Source organism: Maylandia zebra, linkage group LG22, assembly GCF_041146795.1.
Source record: "Maylandia zebra isolate NMK-2024a linkage group LG22, Mzebra_GT3a, whole genome shotgun sequence".
Lineage (NCBI taxonomy): Eukaryota > Metazoa > Chordata > Actinopteri > Cichliformes > Cichlidae > Maylandia > Maylandia zebra.
Genome location: NC_135187.1, coordinates 3,979,296 through 4,006,666, shown reverse-complemented (window position 1 = coordinate 4,006,666; position 27,371 = coordinate 3,979,296). Strand labels below are relative to the sequence as shown.

General features: G+C 43.8%; 1 protein-coding gene across 2 annotated transcripts; it reads right to left on the bottom strand.

The window, feature by feature from the left end:
- Nucleotides 1–114: 114 nt before the first annotated feature.
- On the bottom strand, nt 115–26,921 carry chd4a (chromodomain helicase DNA binding protein 4a). 2 transcript variants are annotated; one of them, XM_014411040.4, is made up of 41 exons: nt 26,676–26,921; nt 26,107–26,258; nt 22,656–22,765; nt 22,220–22,462; nt 18,310–18,428; nt 17,464–17,729; nt 17,221–17,351; nt 16,657–16,795; nt 14,785–14,954; nt 14,185–14,418; nt 13,309–13,512; nt 13,019–13,227; nt 12,094–12,225; nt 11,918–12,017; nt 9,808–9,999; nt 8,894–9,094; nt 8,642–8,779; nt 8,238–8,359; nt 7,962–8,135; nt 7,733–7,874; nt 7,473–7,604; nt 7,261–7,378; nt 6,836–6,960; nt 6,666–6,758; nt 6,436–6,574; nt 6,181–6,350; nt 5,915–6,092; nt 4,996–5,085; nt 4,514–4,605; nt 4,195–4,328; nt 3,916–4,060; nt 2,730–2,883; nt 2,517–2,608; nt 2,188–2,434; nt 1,988–2,050; nt 1,721–1,900; nt 1,536–1,644; nt 1,295–1,427; nt 906–1,101; nt 577–746; nt 115–488 (listed from the first exon to the last, which is right to left on the bottom strand). In XM_014411040.4, exons 2-41 carry the CDS (start codon nt 26,165–26,167, stop codon nt 474–476), a joined length of 5,862 nt encoding a protein of 1,953 aa, XP_014266526.1. In that variant the 5' UTR covers nt 26,168–26,258; nt 26,676–26,921; the 3' UTR covers nt 115–473. The 2 variants fall into 2 exon arrangements, with proteins under 2 accessions (XP_014266526.1, XP_014266525.1); XM_014411039.4 differs by having other exon boundaries at nt 1,988–2,053; nt 26,676–26,920.
- Nucleotides 26,922–27,371: the final 450 nt, after the last annotated feature.

Sequence of the window (27,371 nt, the reverse complement as noted above, 5' to 3'; positions counted from 1 at the left end):
GACTCACACCTCCTCCTTTAACATCATTGCTGCTACAACACAGAGAAAAACAATTATACCGGATATAAAAAGTTGGCAGAGTTTTTATGAGGATCACTTAAGCTCCAACAAAACTTCATTTAATTTTTTTATTTTGTTTAGGTCCCAAAAAAAACCATCATAATAACATTATATCAATAATATTAATACAGAAGTTGAAAAAAATGGAGGAAAAAATAAAACAGCTTTTCTGTCCACAGCCTCGTTCTCAGTGGGGAGGGGAGGGGGATTTGATCCTCCGGGGGGGGGGAAAATCTGTAAAGTCCTTTTTTTCAGGGGTGGGGGTAATCAAAACAAACAAACAAAACCAAAAAATGTGAAGTGGGCGTGGCTTCAAGCTTGAGGCGCGAAGTCTGTCTTACTCCTGTGCACCAATCAGGAATGTCGAGGTGAGGCAGGGGGTGGTTTTCGAGGTAAAGAGCCGACGTTCAGTCTCACTGCTGCGACATCTGCCGGGGGAGGAACGGAGAGGTGGGGTCAGAGAGATGTCGTGTGTGTGTGTGTGTGTGTGTGTGTGTGTGTGTGTGTGTTAGTTACCTGCTGTGTCTGCGGCTGTGGTTCAGGTGCTCGGCTTGCCAAGCGGCTCAGGATGTTCCTCTCAGACATCTGGAGTCGGACTGCAACCGGCGGTATCCGGGCGATGGTTGCAGGCAGCCGGGTGACGTCCGCCTTCATGTCACTCAGCAGCTCCTCCAACTGCTTCAGCACTGAGGGAGGACAGACACATACATTAGAGTTATTTTCGAGGTTCTTCACAACTTATTTTAATGTTCTCAAGGTGCTTTTATCTTAAAAATCAGACAAAGTTGACATTTTTAGCAGCGCGACTCTAAAAACAAACAGCTAAGCCTGCTCGCCGACGTTACCTTTGTGCAGGACGGCGTTGGCCGGTTTGTTCCCGGACATGGACTCCTTGCTGAGGTGCTGGTGAGACTCGGCCAGACACTCCACCTCGCTGAAGCGGGTGTTGAGGGCCATGGAGGGGTGGGAGGGGTCCTCCGACATGTTGAGGTAGGCGGCGCGTCGCAGCTGCTCCTCGATCACCAGCGCCTGTTCCAACAGCTGCAGCGGAGGCGAACAAAGAGTCATTTTATTTTAAATGTTCTGCTCAGTTCAAAGATCCATCTCCTCTGTAACATCGAATATCAGATGAGTGGAAGAAAACGATCAGAAACACAAACAGTGTTGATGTCGTCCTTTACCTGAAACAAGTCTTTATCAGAAAAAAATATCTTTAAAGTCAAATCTTTCATACCTTGAATCTTCTGGCGAGGAACTTGTTCTTGATTTCCAGGAAGTTTCCTCTGTTCATCTCTCCTTTAAAAGGCTCGTTGAGGATGGCGAACTTGACGTCATTCTGGATGTCCTGCCAGCGGGCGTAACCGTGTCTGAAGGAGGTAGAGGTCAAAGGAAACAACAGACTCTGATCTCACATTAAGTGCTATTGTTTTAGTCTCCAGGGAAGCCAAACAGACAGACAGGTGTGCAAAGGATACTGTATGATGCCGGCCAGCAGCCAGTAGTCGTGGCGGCGATGCCAGATCTCGTTGGTTTTCTTGGTTACCGTGGCAGCGCGCTCCTCGTTCTGCCACAGTGAGTGGAGCTCTGAGAGAAACACATGAGTCAGCGTTGAATTGAAAACATTCGAATGAGTTGTGCTCGAGTCTGAGCCAGCGTGTACCTGTGAATCCTCCGTCTGCGATGTTGAACATGAACCGAGTCTTGGCTTTCTTCTTCTCCTCGCTGGCCCCGCTCGCCGTGGCAGCGGCGGTCGATGCCGTTCCCTCCTTGTTGCCGTCTCCGTTCTGCAGTTTGGCCGCCGATTCCACTGGTTTCTGAGTCTCCTTCTCCTCCTTCACATCTGCGGGAGGATGAAAAAGGAATCACAATTAACGACAGCAGAGCGTCAGAGAGCGCCGAGAAACCCTGCAGGAAACGTCATCGGCACCTTTCTTTTCATCTGCGGGAGGCGTGGTGTCCATCTTTTCTGTCTTCTCTTCCTTCTTTTCTTCTGCTGAAATCAAGATTTTTTAAAAAAAGGAAGAACTTAGTAACCAAATAACATGGTGTATCTCTCTATCACTTACTCTCTAAAGTTTTATTTAAAAATATATTAAAACAGGAAGAATCCCGAGTGACTAGTTTTACCTTTGACCTCTGCATCCTCAGGTTTGACCTCTGACCCCTCTGTCTTTGCCTCTGAGGGGGGCTTCGTTTCCTCCGCTCCCTCTGGACTCTTCTTCTCACCCTCTCCTTCCTCCATCTTCTCGCCTTCTTTCTCTTTCACGCCCTCCGTTTCGCCATTGCTCGGTTTGTCCGTCTCCATTGGCTCCCCGTTCTTCTTCTCCTGCTCGGCTGACGGACTCTTCTCGTCATCGTCTGGGATGGCGATCACCTGCCGCAGACGTGGAAGATTAAAAATCTTTCCTCCTTCCGACTCCATAAACCCGATTTCATTCACAGCACTCAGTCTTTACCTCGTTGCTGGTTTTTCCGGCCTCTTTACCGTTCTTCTCTGCCTCGCCCTCTTTCTTCACGTCCTTCTCACAGTCCTTCGAGGAGTCGTCGACTACAAACAAAGTATCTCGTGATATTGTTCTATTTTTATACGCTTTATTTTTCATCACAAACACATCGAGTATCCTGTATGACTTGTGTGTTTGTTGGTTTAGCTCCAGTGTGAGTGTTACCTGGCACAGGCGTGTTGGGCTGCGTGTCGGCGGGGGTGCCGGTGGACGGCGTTTTTGCAGGAGAATCGGGCTGAGCCGCGGCCCTCTTGTTCTCCTCCAGCTCGGCCATCCAGGGCATCGACCACTGGCCGTTTACGTGCTCGAACTCCTGAACCTGGAAAACAGGCGAGCGCGTCAGCAAGACGTCTCTACATGTTGCTCAAACTAAATAGAAACAAAATAAAATAAAAATCTCAAATCAAGCATTTCTGGGGAACATGACATTACCAAGTTTATTTTCATCCTTGTTTTTCTAAATAACTTTTGTATATTTTAACCAAAGCTTTCACCACCAGGGGGCAGCATGAAATTGTTCAGTTTTGACTTTTCGCCTACCAGCTTCTAAATGAAGTAGTGTTTACTTCAAACACATTAGAAATGCTGCATTTATAAAACAAAACCAGAGTTTCCCCCCTGAGACCAGATTTAACTCATTTAAGCTTCAACTCCACTCGTTCACTAAAGACGGTCTCTGGAGCCCAGCCTGCAGCTAACAAGTACAACAGATCTCCTACAAGCTCTGGAGTTCAAAACAGTGAAGATGTTACAGGCGCAGAGTTTTATTTAACTCTAAAAGGTTGTTAATGATTTTTAAAGAAAATAATTAAGAAAAAACTGAGAAATATTCAGACAAAATTTCTTTTAAGCATAATTTGTTTTTCTTTTTCAGTTATTTGTGTGTTTAAAAGCAAAAATTGCAAAACCCTGTTGAATAAAATGTTATACTGCTATACTCCAACAAACCCAGTCATCCCAGTTTAGTAAGAAAAAATAGGAAAGCTTGACTGAGTTTACAGAGAGAATAAAAAGAAAACATACACTCATCCTCAAATACCTCTCATTATTTGAAGATGGAAAAAAGTTTTGTTTTTGGTCCGATGAGCCAAAGTGTCGGAGGTTAACTGTACTTTTAAGTGACTGGTAACAGTTTTTACACATAGAAAGAGCCTGAAAGCACAAGTGGAACTATGAAGACAGCAGAGAATCAAATTCCTGCTGCAGACTGCTGGTTCATTTCTAGCTTCAAATGCATTTCCAACAAAACAAACAAACCAAGTTCTTCAAAACAAGCGTATGAACCAACCCTAAGGCGATCTACAGCTGTTAGCCTCTTATTACAAAATGAAAGAAAGAGTGCCTTCATTACCTTTTTGCGAATAAGTGACATGACTCCGATGCGGGTGAGGACGTGCTGCCGAGACAGCCCTTCTCTGGGGACGCCGTCCGCAAAGGTCTCGGCCCCGTCGGCCCCGGGCTCACAGAGGTGACGCATAAACAAAGACACGTAGGCCCTGAGGGAGTTTAAAAGATGAAGCAATAAAAAGCTTTATTACATCAGTTTAAAATGTGGCAGAAGACCACCTTGATGAGCACTTCACTGTCTTCAGTGGAAGCCACGTGTTTGTATTTAAGCTGCGATCCTCACTTGAATTCTTTCTCAGATTTCCCTCGCAGGTCTCGGACCAGCCACTGGGTGGTGAAGGCGTCTTGTGGGGGCATCCCATAACGCATCACTGCGTTCAGGAAGGCCTTCCTCTGCCGAGAGTTGAAGCCCAAAACCTGGGAAACGTCAGAGGGGTAAACATCAGAGTTTACATACAGAGAACAAACAGTCATAAGATCCACGATAGTTGAGTTTTGAGATATACCACCATTATACCTTAAAGACTATTCAAAGAACAAGGTCACCACTGATACACTTATAATCTGAGATGTTTGAAGCTTTGAGTCTCTGAGACGCTCACCTCGATGTTGCCCCCCACCCTGGCCAGCAGGGGAGGCAGCGGTTTGTCTTTGTCGTTCCTCAGGCCCTTCCTGCTCGGCCTGCGAGAGTTGGCTGCAGAGAGGAAACAACGCTGGTGATTTTACAGATGATAAGAAACACTCTGCAGGGAGGCAGACCGTACTGCAACACTCAAAATTAATGTTTCCCTTTTCCGTCTACAGAATGACATTCAGAGTTTATTGAGTTAAAAGCTTAGAATACATTCAGTTTCTCTTGTCTGTCGTTTAAACCTTTAGTTATTCTGTTCTGCAGGTTTAACATGAGTCACTTTTCCAAAAAATATTTTTTAAAACCGAACAATTTTGTGAGTAAGTGAAGCTGGAGATCCTGTTTTTATGTACTTGTGAAGTAACCAGCACTAATTAGACTGCTTTAAATGTAGAGAGCAAATATTAAACATTTCATCCTGGACCTCAGGAAACAAGTTAACCAAGTTTTTACCTTCTGATCTCTCGTCAAAGTCCTCATCGCCCTCCTCAGATGCCACCGAGTAATCTGATTGGCCATCTGACTGGTCATCCTGCCAGTCAGCTTTGAGACAAAAGTAAAAAGGAAGCTTTAAATTTCATCATTTCTCTATCTGCACGTACGCACACCACAGCTTGTTTCATGTAATCTACAGTTTTTCTTATAAATCAGGCTGAGATTCTTTGAGCACTGCTCCCCTTCACCAGAAGTCCCATTCAAAGGGGGAGGAGCAGGAGAAATGAGGGAGGTGGGAAGGAGAAAGAAGCAGTAGAGCAAAACCCTGGGGAGAGGGAGTGATCAGTCTCCTAGTAGATGTTATAAATTTGAAAATCCTACAAGTTTTTCAGAAAAGTTCTCCTTTTTTTTTTTTAACCAAAGGTCAAAGGTGAAGTCAAAGGGGGGGGGGGGGACTCATCATAGAAATGGGTAATGGGGAGGGGTGTTAGAAGAAGAAGAAAAAGGGGAAATGGAAAAAGAAGGTGAAAAGTGAGGAGGAGGAGAAAAGGGGGGAGGGGCATGTGAGGAGGCAGCACAGGAGGATGGATGTTCCCGTTTTTATTTTTCATTAAATGTTCAAAATCCATTTCATCAGGTGTTTTTCTTTTTCAGTGAGCCATGAAGAGAAGCGAAAACCCTTCTTCCTTATGTAAAGCGACCAACGACATCATTAGAGACACTTGAAGAGAGAAGTGACCTTAAACTCAAGCTTCCCCCTCAGCAGAGGAGAAACTCCTCACTGAAAACTCTGAACTCTAATACACCCGTGCGTTTTCCTCAAATATTTTGAGCACAAAATACTAAATCTGTTCTTAGACCATTTTATTTTATACATATAAAACACTGTTTTCCCCTCTCTAAAAAGTAAGAGGAGTAGAAGAAGACGCCCTCTCACCTCTGTCTTCTTGAGAGCCGTCGTTGTAGTTGACCTGCTTGCGGATACGTTTGCCTTTGCCCAGGTTTCGGGCCAGATCCTCCTGCTGCTGCTCGTAATGGTGACGCAGCAGCTTCTCCCAGTAGTCTGGATCCACGCTCTCCTCCTGCTTAATGATCTCCCGCTGCACCTCCTCCTCCTGAGCAACAAGAAGGACGAAGGTGGTTAAAAGGACAAAAGGGGAGCTGGGTGTATGAAGGTCACTCCTGATGGGCTCAGGTGCTCACCTCCTCCTCCTCATCTTTCACCACATATTGAGCCACTTTGAAGGAGCTCAGGTATTCATTCATGCTCTGCAGCTCCGTGTCGTCAGTGGCGTCCTGGTTCCTGTCCAGTAGTCGCTCTATGGCTTTGTCATCGTAGTGAATGATGCTGCTGTCCTCCTCTTTGTTCTCACCTGCAGACGCACAGACTTCAGTTCACATAATTTTCCCTCCCTCTCTCTTTCTGTTGTCTTCTCCCAAGCTTCCCTCCACCCTCACCTTCTCCCTCATCCTTGAACAGCTCTTCTGTTCCAAACTTGAGGATGTCATCCAGCTCCTGCTTGGACATGGAGCCCGTCTTGGATCCGAGGCCAGGCCGGACCACCAGGTGAGTCAGCATCATCTTCTTCTTGGCAACCTGGAGAGAGCAGAGCAGGTAAGGAGAGAGGGAAATTTTATAAGAGCAACCAGCCAAGATTTCAACTCTGTGGGACTCTGCTTATATTTACCTGAGTAATCCTCTCCTCCACTGAGGCCTTGGTGACGAATCGGTAGATCATCACCTTCTTGTTTTGACCGATACGATGAGCTCTGCTGAAGGCCTGAAAGCAAAAATACACGTATGAATAAGCAGTTTGGGTGAATGTGTGAGTGATGACTAATGTCTCTGCGACTGTACCTGGATGTCATTGTGCGGATTCCAGTCCGAGTCGTAGATGATGACGGTGTCGGCAGTAGCCAGATTGATTCCCAACCCTCCGGCTCTCGTCGACAGCAGGAAGGCAAATTGCTGAGCACCAGGAGCTGAAGGATGAAGTAGGAAAGAGAATAAAGTTGCTTCAAGAATCAGATTTAGTGAATCAACTGGAACAATCCTAAAGCCGGTGATGTTTACATTCTGCCCCCTATAAAAGGACCCAATTCGACCCCCTGGACAGCGTTCCAAAAAAAAAAACCTGCAAAGCTTTCATTCGTTATTCCAGTTTTTCCAATAGGAAAGCAGTTTTTTCCAGGTGTGATGAATCCAGCGTTGATACACAGGAGTGGAAAAGATATGAAAGGTGAAGGAAGAGAAGAGAGCAGGTGAGATAAGGATCAACTCACCATTGAATCTGTCAATGGCCTCCTGTCTCATCCCTCCTGTGATTCCTCCGTCAATCCTCTCGTACTTGTAGCCTTCGTTCTCCAGGAAGTCTTCTAGCAAGTCCAACATTTTAGTCATCTACAGAAAAAAAATAGAAAGGTTAGTTTAAGATAAAGACTTCCAAGTTGATTTATCTTTAGTATCAGATTGTTTGAGACGTCCGGCGTTGTACCTGAGAGAAAACTAGCACTCTGTGTCCTCCCTCCTTCAGCTTCCTCATCATCTTTTGCAGTAACATCAGTTTCCCTGAAGACTTGATGAGAGCATTTCCATCATACATCCCGTTGGGCATCTTTGGAGCTTCCTGTTGGGACCAATCAAATGTTAAGGTTTCATAAATTGCATAAAAGGTTTGTCCAAAGGTAGAACAGTAGGAGCCGTCCACAGCCTCCTTCTTAAATAAATGGTCTCTCCCTGGTGTTTGGGTCGTACCATAGCAGCCCCGGGGAAGAGGTAGGGGTGGTTGCAGCATTTTTTGAGGTCCATGACGACGTTGAGCAGTGAAACCTGGTTTCCTCCTCCTTTGGTGTTCAAAGCCTCAAAGTTTTTCGTCAGGATAAATTTGTAATATTTCCTGCAGACAGACCACAAACATTCAGCCTCATGTCCACTCCTCTGACCTCTCTTCTACAGCTGCTGCTGTACCAACCACCCCACTCACTTCTGCAGCTGGCTGAGCTCCACTCTGACGATGAGCTCGGTCTTGGAGGGCATGTGCTTGAAGACGTCAGCCTTCAGCCTCCTGAGCATGTGCGGACCCAGCATGTCGTGTAGCTTCTTGATCTGGTCCTCCTTGGCAATGTCGGCAAACTCCTCCAAGAAGATCTCCAACTTACTGCAGAAAAAGAAATGACAGAGAAACCAGATCACACGTGAGGTATTCCTTTACTTATCTGACAGTAAAGCGATACATTTTTACAACAGAGCTCAGGCTCACCTGAACCTCTCGGGCGTGAGGAAGTTGAGCAGGTGGAAAAGCTCCTCGAGGTTGTTCTGCAGAGGAGTTCCAGTCAGCAGCAGTTTGTGCTGCAGGGAGTAGTTGTTCAACACCCGGAAAAACTACAGCAGGGGGAAACAAAAATGTTTATAACAGGATCAGGCTGAGTGAGAATTCACAGGCAGCTGCACATGTTTTCAATTCAGACGCACTCACAACAGATTTATTACAGCTGTTTCAAGTAACCATGCCGACAAGCAGACCGATGATTCAGATAAACTTCTGATTCAACCACAGAACAGCTTTTCTTTGTTTTGTTATTACAGTCTGGGATTTTTATTGCCCGCGTTGTTGCTGAAAAATGATTCGCTTGTGCGAAAGCGCCCATCCCCTGTGTGTTGTACCTTTGATTGGTTGTTTTTTAGCCTGTGGGCCTCGTCCACCACCAGACAGGCCCAATCTATGGAGCCCAGGACGGCCATGTCGATGGTGATCAACTCGTAGGACGTCAGCAGAACGTGGAACTTGATGGATACATCTTTCTGTTGGAGGAAATCGCCAAAACTCAAACTCAAGTTTGAACACACTTTTTTTCTGCGGTTTCTTTTTTTTGCTATTTGTTTTACGGATTTCCACTCACGCCGCCATCTCCTTACCTTCATCCTGGAGGCCTTCTTGCCTCCTCGGACGGCGTTATCCTCGAAGGAGAACTCGTTCTCCCGGATGACGGCTCTGCTGTCCTTGTCTCCGATGTATGTCACTACGTACATGTCAGGCGCCCACATCTCAAACTCTCTCTCCCAGTTGATGATGGTGGAGAGGGGCGCGCTGACCAGGAACGGCCCTTTGGAGTGACCCTGGATGAGGAGACGAGAAGTGAGTGTAAAGCATCATACAGATGAAGGTCACCAGCGCTTCACTTAATGACCAACGACCTTTGCCCCAGACCCACTGGTCTTAACTCCACCTGGTAAATAAAAGTGTTCAAACTCTTGGGATTCCCAAATTTAACTAATCTGTAAAATATTCTGTGCATTACAGCATATTTAAGCTGCTTTTCCCACAAATCAATAAAGAAACTAAAAATATTGTCAATAAAATCCTAGTAAGTTCAGTTGGAGGAAGTTTGCAGGAAGTGCATTCTGGCCTCCCACCTTCAGGTGGCAGCAGCCGCACATATGATGAGTGGTGGTTTACAGTTTCTGATCCAGCTTAATGTCGTCAGATTTCACCTGGTTTATACAAAATGGCTGGATGGCTGCTAGCCAATAGGATGACAGCCACCTACAGACATAACGTAGCCACACAGAGCACCGCTGAGTTGTAGCACTGAACGAAAAATTCATTTCATTAATTCATCTCAAACTAAATTCAACAAAAAAAAGAAATAAAAATCACATAAGTAAAACTGTTTAAGTCTAGTTCGAGTAGAAGCTCAAATTTCCAACAAAAAGGCGGAGAAGAGCTAGACCCAAAGCTTTCTAACCACAGAAGAAGATATACAGTTACAGCTTCAGCATGTGCGGCGCCACAGGGGTATAACAGAATCCAGCTTCTCACAGCCACTCACCTCTTTATACAGCGAGTAAAGGAAGACGGCGGTCTGCACCGTCTTGCCCAGACCCATCTCATCGGCCAGGATGGTGTCGGTGCCCTGAGCCCACGAGAACCGCAGCCAGTTGAGACCCTCCAGCTGGTAGGGGTGCAGCGTCCCCCCCGTGCTGTCCAGATATTCTGGCTGACGCTCAAATTTGATGGTGGGCTGGAAACGGAAGAATTACAATTTATAAACAAGGGCAGACGCAATCAAGGCGCCCTACAATCAGGAATATCAGGAATTTTTTTTATTTTATTTAAAGAAAATATAAATTTATAACTACAGGAAGTCTGACATCAAGACCACCCAGAAACTCTACGTGGGCACAGCAGGGACCCACAGTAGTGTAGGAGCTGAGGGACAATGAACAGACCCACAGCCCAGAACTGAAACCAGCTGGCACCATTGGGGTGCCAGGACACAGCCGTGGTGGCACAGGACAGCCCAGCTCCAAAGAGCTGATGCCCGACCCCCACGCTCCCACAACAGAGGAAAAGAAGCCCACCTCACCAAAGACAGCCAGGCCTCAGGAATGTCAGGAAGAGTTTGAGGGCACATAACCTCATTTAAACATTTTCTTCCCTCTGGTTCTTGTAGGGATTTATTCATCTGCATTTTGGAATGCGGCTCATCCAGTTCTGGAGGTACTGGCTTTCTCATGAATCATATGGAACTAAATGGCAATTGACCTCAAAGTTGCTAAAAACCAACCACGAAGATGTCAGTTGATGGATGTCAATGGTAGAAAGAAAACACTTCCTAGTTGAGTGCCATTTAGTTTTACTGTATTAAAAAAACAGTCCATTTTAGAGGCAAACTGAGCAGTTTTGGAGGATGTTCATGCATCAGGGTTATTTTTGTGCTTTTAGATAATTGTTGTTGAATTTGAATTCCCAAATGTTCCAGTAAATGGTAACCAGAACTTAGAAAGACCAACTAAATTCTTTCACCTTTTAAAAAACGATCAGCATTGCTGGTTTACCAGGTGTAACTATGAAGTTTAACATCCAGGCATCCATGGAAACAGCATTTATTACATTTAACGGAGTTAGAAGTTAGCAGGAAGTTAGCTCGCTTGTTTTGTTAGTTACCTAAACATGATATAGCACGTTCTGACAGAGAGATTTCTGAAAAAATTAAAAGGTACAGCTCTGCTATCACTTCCAACATAAATGAAGACAGAAAACTAAACAGCAGTGACGTTTGTAGGGTTACTGAAGTTGGACTAGCTGGTATATAATGATGTGCTACGTGATCGCTAGCGACACAGCTATGTTAGCATAACATAAACAGTGAAGCTGGAGGATGAACACTAACTTTTTTCCACTCAATAAAAGTTAACGTGAAGGTTCCTGATGGTTAGAGACAAATACAATCGCATGGCAGGGTGCTGTAAACGGACCAAACTTCAGTCAGGAGAACAACTGAGATAATCCATCCACAATACGAAGTTAGTCATTAATATACTGCAACCACATGGGAATAGAGCAGCTGTGATAGAATACAGCATCAATGAATCAATGGTACAGAAGTGGAGGAAGCAAGAAGAATGAGTTTAATAAAGTTTAATAAAGATTTATCTGACTGCTTTGTTTCTCTTAATGTGTCTTATAATCCCGTGCAGCTTATGGTCCGACAAATATGTATTGGACTTTTTTTTATTTTTTATTTGGCACACTGCAGTTTATTGTTGCAAAGCACCTTGTTTTAACTTCAGTGGATATTATATATGATTATGCTCAGGATATGTCAGCCCATTTCTACTTTTTATAGAGCTTTAATGCACATAAAAACAGCTGCTTGTTTAAGTGAAAATAAATGGATGGGAGGGGGAGGGGGGGGGGGGGGGGGTTGCGCTAGTAAAGTTGTGGAGTTGTATTTTGTCTCGCATCAATTATATAGTCAGTTATATCGTTATCGCAAATTTTCAAATCTATATCGTGATAAATTTTTTTGGCCATATTGCCCTGCTCTAGTTGTGACCAGTGCAGCGAGCATAAAGTCACCTAAAACCCACTGACTCTTGGTAATGTCTGAGTTTTAGGACTCATTCCCTCACAAAGACTCATTAATTCCAACTTACATCGATCACCGGGTTCTCAGGAGGCCTTTCAGGCCGCTTCACTCTTCCTTTCACCTTTATCTTCTTCCCAGGTCTTCCCTCCTCTCCCATCATCAGCTCTCTGGAACAAACACGCACTATGAGTAAAAAGCGGCAAGTTTCAGGTTGTTAACACAGCTGTGCAGAACTTAACTCACCTGTGGTTCCAGTACTGCTGTTTGTACGGGTCATACTCGGGTATGTCCATGTCCTCGGCCTCCCAGGTCGCCTGGTCGTACGGCAGCTCTCTCCACTTGATCAGGTAGTGGACGTTATTTTTTCTGTCCACACTGGGGGGGGAAGAGCCGGCACAGAAGATTTAATCAAAGTTACTTGTTGTCTTTAGTACATTGTTCACTCCAGAACAGTGAGAATGACAAAAATTAAGATTGAATAGAATAAGTTTAGAGATAGTGTGATTACTTCATTAGTGTTTACACAATCTCTACTTTTAAGATTAGGCTTCAAACTTAACTATATGCTTTAGCAAAAAGGAAAGGCTGGACCAGGTGATCCTGAATCCTCCCTTAGTTATGCTGCAATAGACGTAGGCTGCCGGGGGATTCCCATGATGCATTGAGTTTTTCCTTTCCAGTCACCTTTCTCACTCACTATGTGTTAACAGACCTCTCTGCATTGAATCATATCTGTTATTAACCTCTGTCTCTCTTCCACAGCATGTCTTTTATCCTGTCTTCCTTCTCTCACCCCAACCGATCGCCGCAGATGGCCCCACCCCTCCCTGAGCCTGGTTCTGCCGGAGGTTTCTTCCTGTTAAAAGGGAGTTTTTCCTTCCCACTATCGCCAAAGTGCTGCTCATAGGGGGTCATATGATTGTTGGGTTTTTCTCTGTATCTATGAAGCGCCTTGAGGCGACTTTTGTTGTGATTTGGCGCTATATAAATAAAATTGAATTGAACTGAATTGAATTAAAAATCTAAAATCTAAAAGAAGTTTATAATTAAATCAAAATAATTTATTCTGATAGAAAAAGTGACTCTTTTTGATGGTTTATGAATAGTACAGAATCAGAGCTGAAGTCTAATCTGTGTAACATTGTGTCTGTAAGAAGGTCAGACTGACCTGTGGTTAAGGATTCGATGAACCATCAGCCACTCCATCTTAATCCCAAAGCGGAGGTATTTCTCCTCCAGATGTTTATACATGGGGTCCTTGCTCTTCCTCTTGACACACTTGTCCTCCTCTCCTTCCCCAAAGTCGATGGGGGGCGGCTCCTCCATGTCGTTCTTCCTCTGGTAGTTCCTGAACATCACTTGGCAGTGCAGCTCCAGCTACACAACATGCACGAGAAAAAGTTTAGGATGAGGTTCAGCTATCAGAGAGATTTAAAGCTTTCCTGAAGCTGTACACACCTGGAGCTCCGTGACCCACGAGCAGTGCCAGTAGGACATGTTGCACCATTTGGCGAAGAACTCCCTCTCGGGCCGCCCTGCCAGCGGGGCGGGGTCGGGGGCATCGGCTGGGAGGTCTGGGGGACGGGGAACCGGTGTGGGAGGAGGGGGGTCTCCCCAGCGCCATGTCAAGATTTTCTGGACCTTCCCCTTCATGGGTGGACACTGGAGGGGAGGGGGACAGTAAAGGTTTAAGTCTTTATGGATGCTTTTAATTAAAACTGGTGAAAAAGAAAAAAAATTCAGTTGAGCCACTAAAATTTAAAAACAGTTTCAGCTTTAAAAATAAGTTATCGCTACAAAAAACTTCAAACTTCAAAGAACTTTTGAGAGGACAGATGTTTTTTTTAATGCCTATGACAACAACATGATCGGTTTACTAGTGGACAATCCCCTCAATCACTGCTAACCAGCTAACACCACTTCATCCCATCTAGTGTTTTCCTACTGGCAGGTTAGTCAGGTCACTATTGTTGTGGTCCCTGATGTCACTCATTGGCTTTGAGTATCCAACAAACAAACTCCACCTCTGCCGTTTTGGGCCACCGCTGTAGTTCTTGTTCCCTTGTGTTCTGGAAGATCTCCCCAACCAAAACCTGCACTGGTGGAGAACTTGTGCCACTATGCCAAAACTCAACAAGGGTACTGACAGGAAACTAGTATATTAACATAATGCACAAGGTATTATATATTATCAAATCCTTCCTCCTCCTCTCTCTTTTATTTTTAAAACCACTGTGACTTAAAGAATCCCATAACTGACCACATGATCAATAAATAATAATAACGCATGTTAGTACAATCACCACGTTTAACCCTGACCGTCCTGTCGCTCACCATGCAGCGGGGGCAGATCCACTCCCCGTTGGGGATCTCGGGGAGCGGTGGGTTGAGGCAGTGGATGTGGTACGACGAGGGGCACGAGTCGCAGCAGAGCAGCTCTCCGCCATCTTTACAAACTCTGCAGAACTCCATGTGGTGGTCGTCCTCCTCCATGTCACCCGCGTCTCCGTTGTCCTCCTCACCATCGGAGCCGTCTTCTCTGGCTTCCCACTGGATGCCCTCCTTTTCCTGCAATCGCAGGACAGTTTATGCTTTATGACCTTTAATCACAACAGTTTCCAACTATTTTAACTGGTGTCTAATGATTTAAAAAAATGAAACTGTGTTACCAGTGACAAATTAAAGAAAAATGGTAACCGTTCCACACTGAAAATCTGGGTATTTTTTAAGTCGCTTAAATGTTTGAACCCAGACTTTGTGATCGAACAGATGCACTTTTATTTAAACATCAGAAAGCTAGAACCTCCTGATGTTACCACTATAAAATAAAATGTCCATTATTAAGCAACTGAAGCCACTTTATGTGCTTTGTCTGACCTTCAGAAGGGTAATTTTTTTTTTTAAGGTGGAGTAAGTTGTCAAGAAGTTTCTTACACAGTGCGGGCAGCTCCAGGTGCCCTCCGGTGCTTTCTCCATGTCAGGGTCCAGGCAGACCATGTGGTACGCTCTGGGACAGGTGTCGCACAGGATGATCTCCCCACCCTGCTGGCACACCTCACAGTAGTCCTGGTGGTCCGTCTCATAGCCGTCACCATCTTCTACGTCTGATGAGGAAGGACAAAAAGTATTACACCCACTAACGTCTCACGTTAACAGAGAGTCAGGAAGTGATACGCGCTGTGATCCGTGATCGGTGTTTATGACACTGAGCTGTGTGTTTATGTTGCTTGTCAGAGAAAAAACTACTCAGTGAGTCACTCTTTCCCCTCAAGCTCAGATTCTCTCAATGACACCAACAGACTGAAACTGACGGGCTTCACTAGGATGAAGTAACTATCTGTTTTAGACAGAGATCCCACCGAAACACCTAAACACAGCCAGAAACAAAAACACTCAGATTTTCAGCCTGCTGACCAAAGTCAACAGTAACATGAAGTTTGGGTTAGTGGGGAGGAAAGAAAAAAAAAAAAAAAAAAAGAGCTAAAAGTGTTTGATCAAAATCTAAAGTGTCACCAAAAACAAAACATTTGCGCAAACTACAGGAGTGTGTTAAACCTCACTCGCCTGAATCTGGCTGAACAAAAGCCAAAGAAAAGTTGCAGTGCCTTCGACGGACAACAGTGAAATTAAATAAAATAAATAAACTGACCATTTGTATTTCAGTACACTTAGGGTAGGGCTGCTCAAATATGGTAGAACCCCAATGATCATTATTTTGATAAATAACTAATCTTGATATAAAACATAGTTAAACAGTTATAAATCAGTAGGGAGAAACGGTCTACAGGAGGTTGATTTGATTGATTCGATTTCTGGCTACTCCAGTCAGCACGCCAAAGTTATCCTTGGACATTCAAATGAAATACATAGTACACATAGTAGGAGACAAAGTCTCCCAGTTTAAGATTGAAGGTTCAAATAAGGATGTTTTTGACAGGAAGGTGTCTCGCTGGTCTCCACCGGGGCATCTGTGGATGGAGATGAGCCGACAAGAGGCCTAGATAACACAGGACCAACCATAGAGCACGGTGGTTTCTGAGGATCTTTAGACATCCAGATGGGGGGAAAAAAAGGAGCCACAGGCAGCCTTTGTAATTTGTCCACAGGTTCTTCTACAGGAGTCTTACGTCCCCTACAGAAACAGGCTCTCCTTCTCATCTGGCAAATGTCCTCAAGATGATCAAAAGTGCTCACAAGTCTGAGTTTCTACAGCCAGAACCACACAGCTCTACAAGAAATCTGTGCATTAGATTTATAAGGAAAAAACAAAAACAAAACTGCTTTTTAGTGAAAATGAAAGGTTGTAATAATTATATTCCGACTATCTTACCTTCATAATCACTCGCGGCCAAAAACTGTAATCCAATAATCTCCCAGTGCAAATTTTACTTTCCATCTGCAGCTAAAACCTTAACCAGTTAAAAGCGTTTCCACGCCTACGCAGCAGGGTGTCTGCGAGGACTCCGTCCTCTTTCAGTTCATGTGACTCCATCCACTACGTCATCCGACCGGTGACAACAGCTACAGAAGAGGCATCAGCAGGCGACAGGCCTGATGAAGACATCGTCCTTCTAAATATACCAAACTCCTCTGACTCAGTCGCAGTGATTAATGTGTGTGTGTGTGCACACTCCTCCTCATGTCGTCAAGAAGGCCACACGCTTCTAATACTTCACCCCGAACGCAGTCATTACCGCACAGCTAACCAGCAATCTTCAATCGCTACGCCCCATCAGCAACTGTTTAAGCAAGCACAGGAGCACTGGCTCATCACACCTGAGCTTAGTTTCAGTCTTAAAGACGCACCTTTCTTCTTCTTGGGTTTGCTCTTGGATGGCTTCTTTTTGCTGCGGCTGCTGCGACTGTTTGACCCCTCGGAGACCGCCACACTGTTGATGCTGCCGTTATCAAAATCACTGTCCACGTCGGGCTCATCCTCCTCGCTCTGTGCACACGGGACAAAAGATTTTAAGATACGTTTAGGATACAACAGGGTTCCCTCAGCTTAAGAGAATAAGATTTACGATTTCTTCTGAAGCTACGTGGAGTAACGTGTAACACAAAGTTAATTAAAACGAATAAACGCAAAAGCAAAATAATTTCCTCATGGTTAGAGGCACAGACAGCTTTGTTCTTGGCTTCAGGGTATCATTAAACAAGCTGATGTAACCTGACTCGTCGGAAATGCTTGAATGAACTTTGACCTGTGCCTCTTACTGCACTACCTTATTGAACAGCTAATTTTCCAACTAATACCCATTCCCCACTTTTTTAATAAACTGGTTAAAAACACTATTCTATACTGGGCACAGTGGTGGGCTTAATAACAAAAAACGCAGATGATGATGATGATGATATTTTGATACTTACTGATGAGCGTTTCCTCTTGCTGTTGAGGCCCCCCAGTTTGATTTTGAGAGGAGCCACTTTCTTTGTTTTCGTATTATTCTTCTTCTCTTGTGGTTTTGGTGCAGGTTTTGACTTCCTGCGGGCGTTGGGACCTGCCGGGGGGAGAAAAAAAAAAAAGAAGAGAAGAAAAACTCAGTTTAGCGTCACACAGATACAGGAGGCTGATATTTTAGCCTTTCATGTGACCTCTCCTGCTCAGGATACCTTTGCCTTCCTTGGTCTTGGCCTTGCGGAGCGGGGGAGCAGGAGCCTGAGGAGGCTCCGCCGGAGGTGGCTGTGCTGCGGCGGGCGGCGTGACCTCTGCTACCATGGTGTCAACAGCAGCCGGCACGTTGGCGGTAGCCAGGGCAGCGTTGGCAGCAGCAGCTCCCCTCAGAGGGTTGTTGGTGCTGAACTCGCGCCACTTTGCGCCCAGAACCATCATCATCTTAGACACGGCGATCTTTGGGTTCTTGGCAGCGATGAGGGGCCTGAGACGGGTGTCAGGAAATAAAATTTTAAGAATGGGTACGAGTTCATTTAGCATCAAACGAATGGTACACATACAGCTGATTGCACGCTGATTACTGATCATGATGGGTTTCTTTAACAGAGTTTATTTTAGTCAAAGTTCAATGTTTTGGTGGTTTTGATGCTGCTGTGGGTCACATGTGTTCACTAGGTATCAGCTGCTGTGCAGACAAGTCTGCACGGTTACATCCTGAACAGTGAGTAACAGAAGCAATGCTGGGAGTTAGAGATGGTTTCTGTTGTTTCTGTGCATTTACGGTGTAAATTAGCAGGAAACTGAATTATCATTATTTATATTTTTGCTGTTCCTTCTTTCCCTGCAACTGGACGAGTCCATGCAGGTGATCCTGGACTGTGGAAGTGGCAACTTTCCGTGAGATGGTAAAATTAACTTTGCCACCTTTTTGTTGCACTCTTCTCCAACATCCCTTTAAAACCCTAAGTCAACAAACAGTTACACCTGCACCGTGTACGAGCTCTCGATACCACACACTTGAACTTTTATTTATCTAGCACTTTATATCACATCCGTCCATGTACCTGACAAACTGGCTGAAGGCTTTGTAGTTAGTCAGAGAGCGGTAGTCTTCCTCGGTGAAGACGTGGTCAATATCCTCCATGCCCCAGTCATCCAGCAGCTGAGATGACGACTTTGGCTCCTGCAGAAACAAAAATACAAAAACAAATTGTTAAAATCAAATAAAAAACAAATGGACACAAATGAAAACACAAGATAATGTATTAATGCCTCTCACATGTTTTGTTTTAATGTCCCACACTCGCCACAAAATGAATCCAACTGTGGGAAACGCTAAAGTCTATTCAAAAGAAAAGATCTCCCCACACAGTAAAGGCCTGTTCCCTGTTAGTGTATCACACAAGGAAATGCTTAATGTGCACTTTAATAACACCACACAATAAAAACAAAAAAATAAAACAAAAAAACAAAATGGTTGTATCCATCCTGCGAATTGGGTTTGGGTCGTAGACGACACCACCTGTGCTCTTTATTTAATATGACAAATACCTTGAGTGGGAATGGGCCATTACTCTGACAGGTAAAACTATGAAAACGTAATCATTTTGATATGCAAACAACAATGAGTCAGGTCCACTTGGTGCCTTTATTGAAACAAAATTCATTCTTCATTACAAAAAAATAAAATTAAAAAAAAAAGAACAAAACATTATTGCTAACATCCTGTGACGCAGGTAAAAAAGCCCACAGTGTCTCAAAACCTGGCATAATGCAAAGACCAGAACTTCCTGTTTTCTCAAAACCACGTTAGCGCTGTAAAGTGTTATCAATATGGATCTGATCAGATAACAGAGCGCGCAGATCAAGCACCCGCTGAATAGAGCGACCACAATTCAGTACATGCCACAGACACAACACAACGGGAGGCGTGTTTATTTCGGAACATCATTATTCCCAAAAAAAGAAGCTTTACGCAATAAACTCCTGCTGAACGAGGACGGCATCAACTGATCACACACAGACCGAGTGACCAACATGTGGGACCATCTGTGACTTATGAATCTGAAGCATAAAACCAACCAGCAGGGTTTCAATTTGATTTTTAAAAAAGGTGCTGCTGTGCCCTTAAGCATCATAAAAAGCCCCCCTCCTACAAAAAAGCACTTTTGTTCCCTTTCTGCACATCAGAAAGAGTCCAGTAGGTGGTTTGTGGCTTTATTTTACCCCACAACATACAAAATTATTATTCCACAGACTTTTACATTATCCATGGAATAACATCCTTTTCACAGCAACTGAAATAACAACTCCACTGACCCGAGGGGTTTGAGTGGCCCGTGAAGAAGCTCCAAAATGAGCATCGAGCAAGCAACCGAAATGCTGAAACAAAAGTGACACTGACCATTAAACTTAATTACATCAGACTGTTTGTTAATTAAGCTGATAATTCAGTGTGAGTAGAGTCAATCCATTAGATCACCACCAACCTGATGAGAATCTTTACAATTTACTCATTTATTAGTTGTTCTGCTGGTTTTTTTCCTCACTTTCCTGTCCTTGTTAAACAAACCTCAATCATAACTTGTGTACGCGATTTAAGAGTTTGATGGAAATTTGTCCTTACTTTGATTCTTTGATGACTAAATGATAAATGAAAAATAATCATTAGTTGCAGTGTGATGCTGTGGTTACAGCTGACTCACTGATCACTCCACATCATTACAGCCCTGTTGAACTTATTAAAATATTCTGATTCTGATACTTAGTCTCCTCAGTCTTCTTTTAAATGATGTGTGATTAAATGTATTAAAAGACAAATCCCTTCATTGCAGAAATATGAATAAAAGAATTCAAAACTGCAAAGCTTTCTTTAAGGTTTTCTCCTCCCATTCAAATACCTGCAGATCAACCATTTGTCTTGGAAAGGTTACAAAAATCAGGAGGTGCACAGCAAACCAAAACAACATCAAAGGGAACCATATGGTGGGAGTCCTAAGTCCCTTTTGGCCTGTGCCACTGTTCGGAAGGATGACAACAGTAAACACTGTCACTGAAGTTTTGCCCCTGCTGTCCAACTCTTATCCTACCAAGAGCCTGTTTTATCAAAATAAACAAACTATTACTAGAGAGTTTCAGCATCAAACATGATTTTGCCCTGAAAAAGGCCTCTGGGCAAATAGATCAGGCTTTTTCTGGACCACAGAAATGGACATTTTAATAAATTTGTACGCAATTTGTATACTTCAAGGAAAACAAGTAACTAAAGCCTTGAAATAAGCACAGTGGAGTAAACACTGCCTCCTGTATGCTGCAGCTGGATACTCCAAAGTTTCTAAGAAATTTGAAGCAGTTCATCTGCATTCAAACAGCTTTTATGGTGGGTGAAAACTGAAAACATCAACAGTGGATGGGAGCAAAAAAACAACAAACAATACTTTTCAGATTTAAACTACCCGCACAGGTGGTTTAATGAAAGACGTTCAGTGGTATTTTAATGTGAGAACACCAGGTGGGAGAAGAAGTTACTTGGAGAGGCTTCATTTCAGTGAGTTTGCTGCACAGGATCACTGTACTTCTTTACTGGCCCAGGGCAATGAGGCCATTCATGAGGTGACGTTGATCCCTTTGATTGCTTAAAATACAAACTGTTTAATGGTGCAAATCTAAGAGTTCAGGCGTCTATCATATAAGACGACGAAAAGCAGAACTTTTCACAATTTAGAAGCTGGAATCACAAAATGTTTGGCTCATTTTTCCAGAAAAGGGACTGGAAATCACTCATCACAGTAGGTAAACCATTTCATCTCTACAGCAAGCAGACTTCAGGCAATTATGGCAAAAATGCTAATCAAGTATTTAATCCAATTATTAGAGTGGTGGGGGACACAGGGCAGCCCCATAGGGAGCTGGGCTTTATGTTCAGCTTCCACCAAGTTATGGGGAGGCCACAAGGCTTGTGCAGCACAGTACTCCCACACCTCAGGAAACCAGTACTGAATATCACCAGATCTTTAATGTTTTTTCCCCTCTTAAGGTTGATAGAAATTCAGTTAATTCAGACAACTGATTTTTCTCCATTTTGTCTTCCCTGCCTGCTGGATGGCTCCTTTCCATCAGCAGAGGTCGAAGTTTAGATCTGCTGAACTTTGAACAAGATGTCCGAAAAGCTCCGAAGCTGCACACTGTGGTCGCTGCAAAGCGCAAACCAATAAAAATAACTCCATCTGCAGGCAGCTGCTAATGATCCCTCCAAAAGTTTAAAGCCTTTTCTTCTGTTGTCTAAAGATGTTCTCTTTCTTTAAAGCCAGAATCATAAGTGAAATTTAACTTCTAAACTGCTGTCTTCTAAAGCCAGTTTCTTTTGAAGTTTAAATGCTAATAAAAAGGTGAACAGTTTGATAAAAACACCTGGCTCCGTTCGCTTCCCATCTCACAGCCTGAGCTGCAGACCTGATGCAGGGCAGCGCTCCCAATGAATCAAATTGTGTTTATCTAACCACAAAGAAGCAGGGTCAAGTGCGTAGTGCAGCGTTAGGTGATGTTGCCATAGTAACAGCATATGTCTTCACACACCCCAATCCACCCTCTCTTATGTTGCACTGAGTGTCATTAACTACAAGGACCCCGATTGGCTGGCGGCCTCAGAACTGGCCAGAATCGGCTCTTTGTTTGAGCACGTCTTACATCAAATCTGTTTGTTAAACAGCTGCTGACTCCATTACAGGTACAACTATCAATACCTGCTCCTCGCAGAGGAGAGAAGGGTACTTTAAACCAATAACAAACCTTTTAACTGTACAGAGAAACTATAGCAAGTTTTGTTTTTTACTCTGTTACTCATAACAGCGATGAATAACAGAGCTGTTGTCAGCAGCATTATTTTTGTAACAAAGTATTTCAAAGTGACCAAAAATTTCAACAAGCACTAAATGTGTTATAAGTGCATGGACCTTCTTTGCTCGCCTTTCTTACCATGCCGTCATCATCATCGTCATCCTCATCCTCCTCTGGTTCTGGTTCTTTCTTCTTGGAGGCGCTCCTCTCCGCTGCGGCGCTGTTCCTCTTCTTGTCCTTGCCGCTGCTGGCTCTCTTCTTCTTCTTGCGCCCGGGAGTGTAGTCGCTGCCCTCGCTCTCTGAGCGCTGGCCAGGGCCGCCATCTTCACCATCATCTACGCCGCCCAAGTCCATGGGCTCTGGGGAGCTAATGGGCAGCTCCTGGAAAAAGGAGAAAGGCAGTGAGCAAACAGAGACCCAAAATGACCGGAAAACAAATCGTCAACTTTTAGTAGGTTTCTGTTCTAGAGTTACTCAGCATCACATGTTTATCTTTCTAATCCAGAACTGAAACTAGATCTCCAGAGACCCCCATATATACAAACACCCCAGATTAATTGGATAATCCCCTCACCTCTCTGCGCGACCGCCGCTTGCTGCCCTTGCTCTCTCTGCTCTTCTTTGCCTTCTTTTTCTTCCTCACCTTCGGAGTCTCATTCTCAGAGATCTCTCCTTCCTCGTCATCTGCAGATCAGGCCAACAGAGAAATTTCATTGTTAAGGTGTACAAAGGAGCAACTGTGTGTCAGTGTTTGTGCCGAGAGATAACAACAATGAACAGCTGGCCGTGAAGATGACATGCGTATCGGAGGACACTTGCATATCCTGCTGGAAACTCAACACCAGCTGTAGGCTGCTAAATACTTGCATCGACTGTTTAATTCTTGATTCAGCTATTTCACAGGTAAACGGCACGTGTTACAGATCACAGTGGAACTATGAAATGACAGAATTTGTAAAGAAGCTTTGTTTCCGGATGTCGACTTTTATGATCCCAGGGCCTGAAATTCAAATATCTTAAAACTAGAGGGAATTCCCCTTTAACTGCTTCCCACAAGGCAGATTTATATTCTCTGGAACATGTTTGAGTCTGCTACGCTACTCTTAGTTTATGCTCGCTTATGCCACCTTCATGCTGGCAAGTTCCCTTGTTGGTGCCGTTTGGTGTGTTTTTTTGTGCAACTCTTGATTTTTGTAACCAGGTGACAGATGCAGGTGTCTGCGCAGTTTGATCTTTGCGTACAGTTGTGTCAATCAATGCAGAAGCAAAGAGATTTGTAACTGATAGAGGAGGGCTAATACAACAATTTACTTTGGAGAAAAATAAAACAATAAACAAACAATCATTGGGTTTTCTGTTTCAACATTTTCTACAACAACACTGATCAGCTACAGTTTTCAGAGAAGCAACACCTATCGATCAGCAGCAGATTGTCACAACTGAATCTCTGGCACCAGCTCATCTAAACGATGATCTCAAGCTTCAGGGTGCAGAAACATCTGAGGTTTGAGTAGCCAATGAGTAACCTGCAACTTGCTGTAACAGTTCAAATTATTTCTGGGGTGCTAGTGAGATTTAAGGTCATTTTCATCTGGGTCTTGTTTTGTTTACTTATCACCCTGTACACTGAACACTTGACCCTTGGCTCAACAGTCGTGTTAACAAAAGGACAAAAGTGTTGAGAAGACTTGATTGTTTCTATTTGTACAATAAAATAGAAAGTAACCAAATTTCTCCTTTTTGCAGTAATCAAAAACAAAAAATAAAGTCTGGGTTTTCATCTGTCTCACTCAGTGTCAGAACGCATTTAAGTTATCCACAGTTAGATGTCTGGAATTAAAGACCTGTGATGTTAGCAGTTAAACTAGTAATCTGAGTTACTTTCCAGTTACACAAGTTGCCCTCAGAGGGGGAGTGACTAATGAGTTTGGCTCTAGAGGTTAAAAACATCATTTACAACTGATTCATCAGGATGATTTAACCACACCCCTGCAGGCCTCACAAACAGCAAAAATCTCGATCCAGTATCTGGCACTGAGCGCTTATTAATGTAATGGACTACAGTAAGAAGCAAATGGCAAGTCGCCATCAAAGATGCACCTGGAAAGGAAGACAATTTAATGAGATGGGACTTTTTGGGTCAATAGAGGTAACTGAGCTTTGTGTAGGTAGGTGGAAACACAGCTGTAGCTGATAAGAAAAATTATTCGAATCTGATTCAAGTGTTTAACACAAAGAGCTCCTTATGAGCACAGTGATAGAATTTTCTATTTGATGCAAAGCGTGAGAAAAGCATGTTTTATGGACAAAGACCAGATTTTGCGTCACAGATGATTTTACTCCACAGATATAAAGACCTAATTTTGTGTACTCTGATTTATCCCTGTGGGATCTGTGCTTGTGAAGACCTAATATGACTCCTGATGGAAAACAAATTTTAAATTAGAAGATTTTCACTTAATAGAAACTCAGAAGTTTGAAAAACTAAAGACTGCATATGACATTCATTCTGAGCTGTGCAAAAAAGGACACTAACAAAGACACAGATTGAATTTAAGTTCTTGACACAGTTTTTTTTTAATCTATAAATTGCACCAAACTCTACTGCAGTCAATAGAAAATAACTCACCAGCTATTCAGCTACATTATTATACATCCTATATACAATTCCAGTGCAAAATTAATAACTGGCTGTTGATTGTGCATGAGTAATTCAAAGGCATATTTCTGGACTCTGTTTTTGTCCTCCCTTTGTTGATTATCTGTCATTTTTCTTTACAGCTGCAGAGATTTTACTTTTACTCTCATGAATCAAGATGTGTTTATCAGAAAAACATTTTTGAACCACATTATTTTGTTTTTGTCATTTTTGAAAGCTTCAACTAATGGTAATTTTCGATTAATTGCACTGGTGATTTTTTCCCCACTTGTCTTTTACTTGTTTGGCACCTTTGCTGACAATCAATTAGAAACCATGGTTGATCACTATATCTTATAAGCTGTGCAATTTTTAACCGTCTTTTCAGCTGCAGCATCTATTAATAAAAGCTGAATGCTGACATGTTTTTTTACTAAAATGGAAACGATTTTCCACAGTTTTAGCTTATGCAGTATTAGACCCAAAAAAAATAGTTAAAACGTGTTGCGGTACTTCAGAACCAGTTAGCAGGTACTGACACTAGAAACAACAAAATATGAATTAAAAGACAAAATTATTAGAAAATGTTTGACCTTTGTAAGACATCTGAGCATAAAGGCTAGCCTGAATAATTGGTTTCTGTATGGCTATTAATGAAAAGAAGAATGATTTTACAGTGTGTTGTCTTTTGCACCGTTTGTTTTATTGCTGTTATAAAGCTTTAAAACACGTGAACAAAAAGTGGACCGTTTTTGATCGATTTTTAGCATTTGCGGCTAACTTGCTGAATGTTTGTTCTCAACGGTTCTATCGCGGACGGTGCGCCTGCTCGTCGGAATTAAGCACACTGTAAACATCGGCCACACCTGCACGTAAAAACTAAAAGGTGATCGGGGATAAATAACGGTTAAATAAGAAGCTGGGTGTTGTTTTTTCCTTTCCGTATGATTATTATTATTACTTTTCCCCCCTTGCACACTCAAACCGAAGGCGCCGGCCATGAGGAGGGGGACGCCGCTGAACGTCATCCGCCAGCTTTCAAGCTAACTGGCTGCCTCCATCTTGTCATCGACACGTAAAAATACCGGTAGCTGGCTAACGCTAGGCCCCGGGAACATGCCGGTTTGTCGGCGTGACTTCACTCCGATGCAACCACCAGCCATGCCGTCTCAGGTTGTGGTAAAAACTGGACTTCTTTCTAAAACGATACTCAGCCGCGAATGAAGCCGGTTTGCTACTGTTAGCAACCCGGTAGTTAGCCGCATTGTGCAGTTAGCATTATGCTAACAAACATGATTGATGTGAATGTCAAAAACATCTGCTCATGCTAGCGCATAACCCAGCGTGAACATTAGCATTCTCTGCTAACAAATGAGCCTCGCCTTACCGTGCATTAACCGGTCCTCGGGGGCTCCGTATTCATCCCTCTCATCGTCGCTTGCAGACATAGCGGACAACAGAAAACTTTCTTTCTTTAGTTAGCTAGCAGTTTAGCTAACTAAATAAAGTTTCCAGGGTAATCCAGAGTTCTGACCCAGGCTTGAGTCCGTCCAAGTCGAGGAGGTGTTGTAGTGTAGGGGGGGTGGGGGGCAGAGAAGAACAAAAAAAAGAGAGCGGAAGGAAGTGAATATACATAAGACAGCAATCAGGACAATAAACAATCCCCACACGAGGTTTCTTTTTGGACAATAACTCTAACTTTGGACAGCTCGTAAAGATTAGCCCACACTCCATCTCCGCTAACATGCCATCTTGCCATTATCGTTAGTTTCCGTCTCATTAGCATGCGTGCTAGCCGAGCTTGACCGGCGGCCAGGTTCAGATCAAACACAAGACCCCCTCACACGCTCATATCTACCCCATAAAATACCTCACGGTGGGTTCTTTTATAACCACCCGGCATCCCAACCAGCCTGACTCAAGTAAAACCCACAAACAATAAAAACTGATACTCACAACTTGAGTCCCACACCGGCTCCAAAAACAGTAACTCCGGGCTCAGTTTGTTCGCCGGTCAGCACTTAGAGGCTCTTTTTTCTTGTATGTACACCGTTATCTTAACAATTTAAATATATTTCCGTGGTTTTTTGTGTGTAGCAGCAGCGTGTGCGCACGACGCCGTCTCCTCTTTCTCTTCCTTGCACACTACACACACCCCGCTCGCGCGCGCGCGCACACATACACAAAGAGATCAGGGGGCAGGCATCCCATAATATGCCCCCCCTCCTCCACCACTACCACACATACACACACACTTCACTGACCCCTCCCCCACTCTGCATAGTTACCTTGCAACGTACAGACCATAATAGTCAATCCACCCCCCCCCCCCCTCTTCCCCATTCCTCTATGCATACACGAACACACACCCCCCTCCTTCCACACACACACCTACACCCCTCCCTTAGCAACCGGGGTTACCATGGAGACGTCCCCCTCCCACCCCCGTGTGGCATCCCATAATAGTAATGAGCACAGTCACTGACATCCCACAATAAGCATAACTCCAAAAAGAGAAAAAAAAGGAAAAGGCGTCACATGGCAACTGTGTGTGCCACATGACTTGCTGCTTAACTTGAGCGTGCACGTTTGCATGTATGCGCACGCGCTGTACTGTATATGAGCCAGTGCACAGGTTGTAGGTGCAGCAGG

Excerpts from the sequence above, each read along its gene's own strand:
- chd4a (XM_014411039.4), bottom strand. The coding sequence starts at position 26,167 with ATGTCTGCAAGCGACGATGAGAGGGATGAATACGGAGCCCCCGAGGAC. Across the intron at positions 16,796-17,220 it reads GCAAGAGGAAACGCTCATCA|AGCGAGGAGGATGAGCCCGA; the intron begins GTAAGTATCAAA and ends CCGTGTGCACAG. Across the intron at positions 9,095-9,807 it reads TTTACTCGCTGTATAAAGAG|GGTCACTCCAAAGGGCCGTT; the intron begins GTGAGTGGCTGT and ends CTCCTCATCCAG.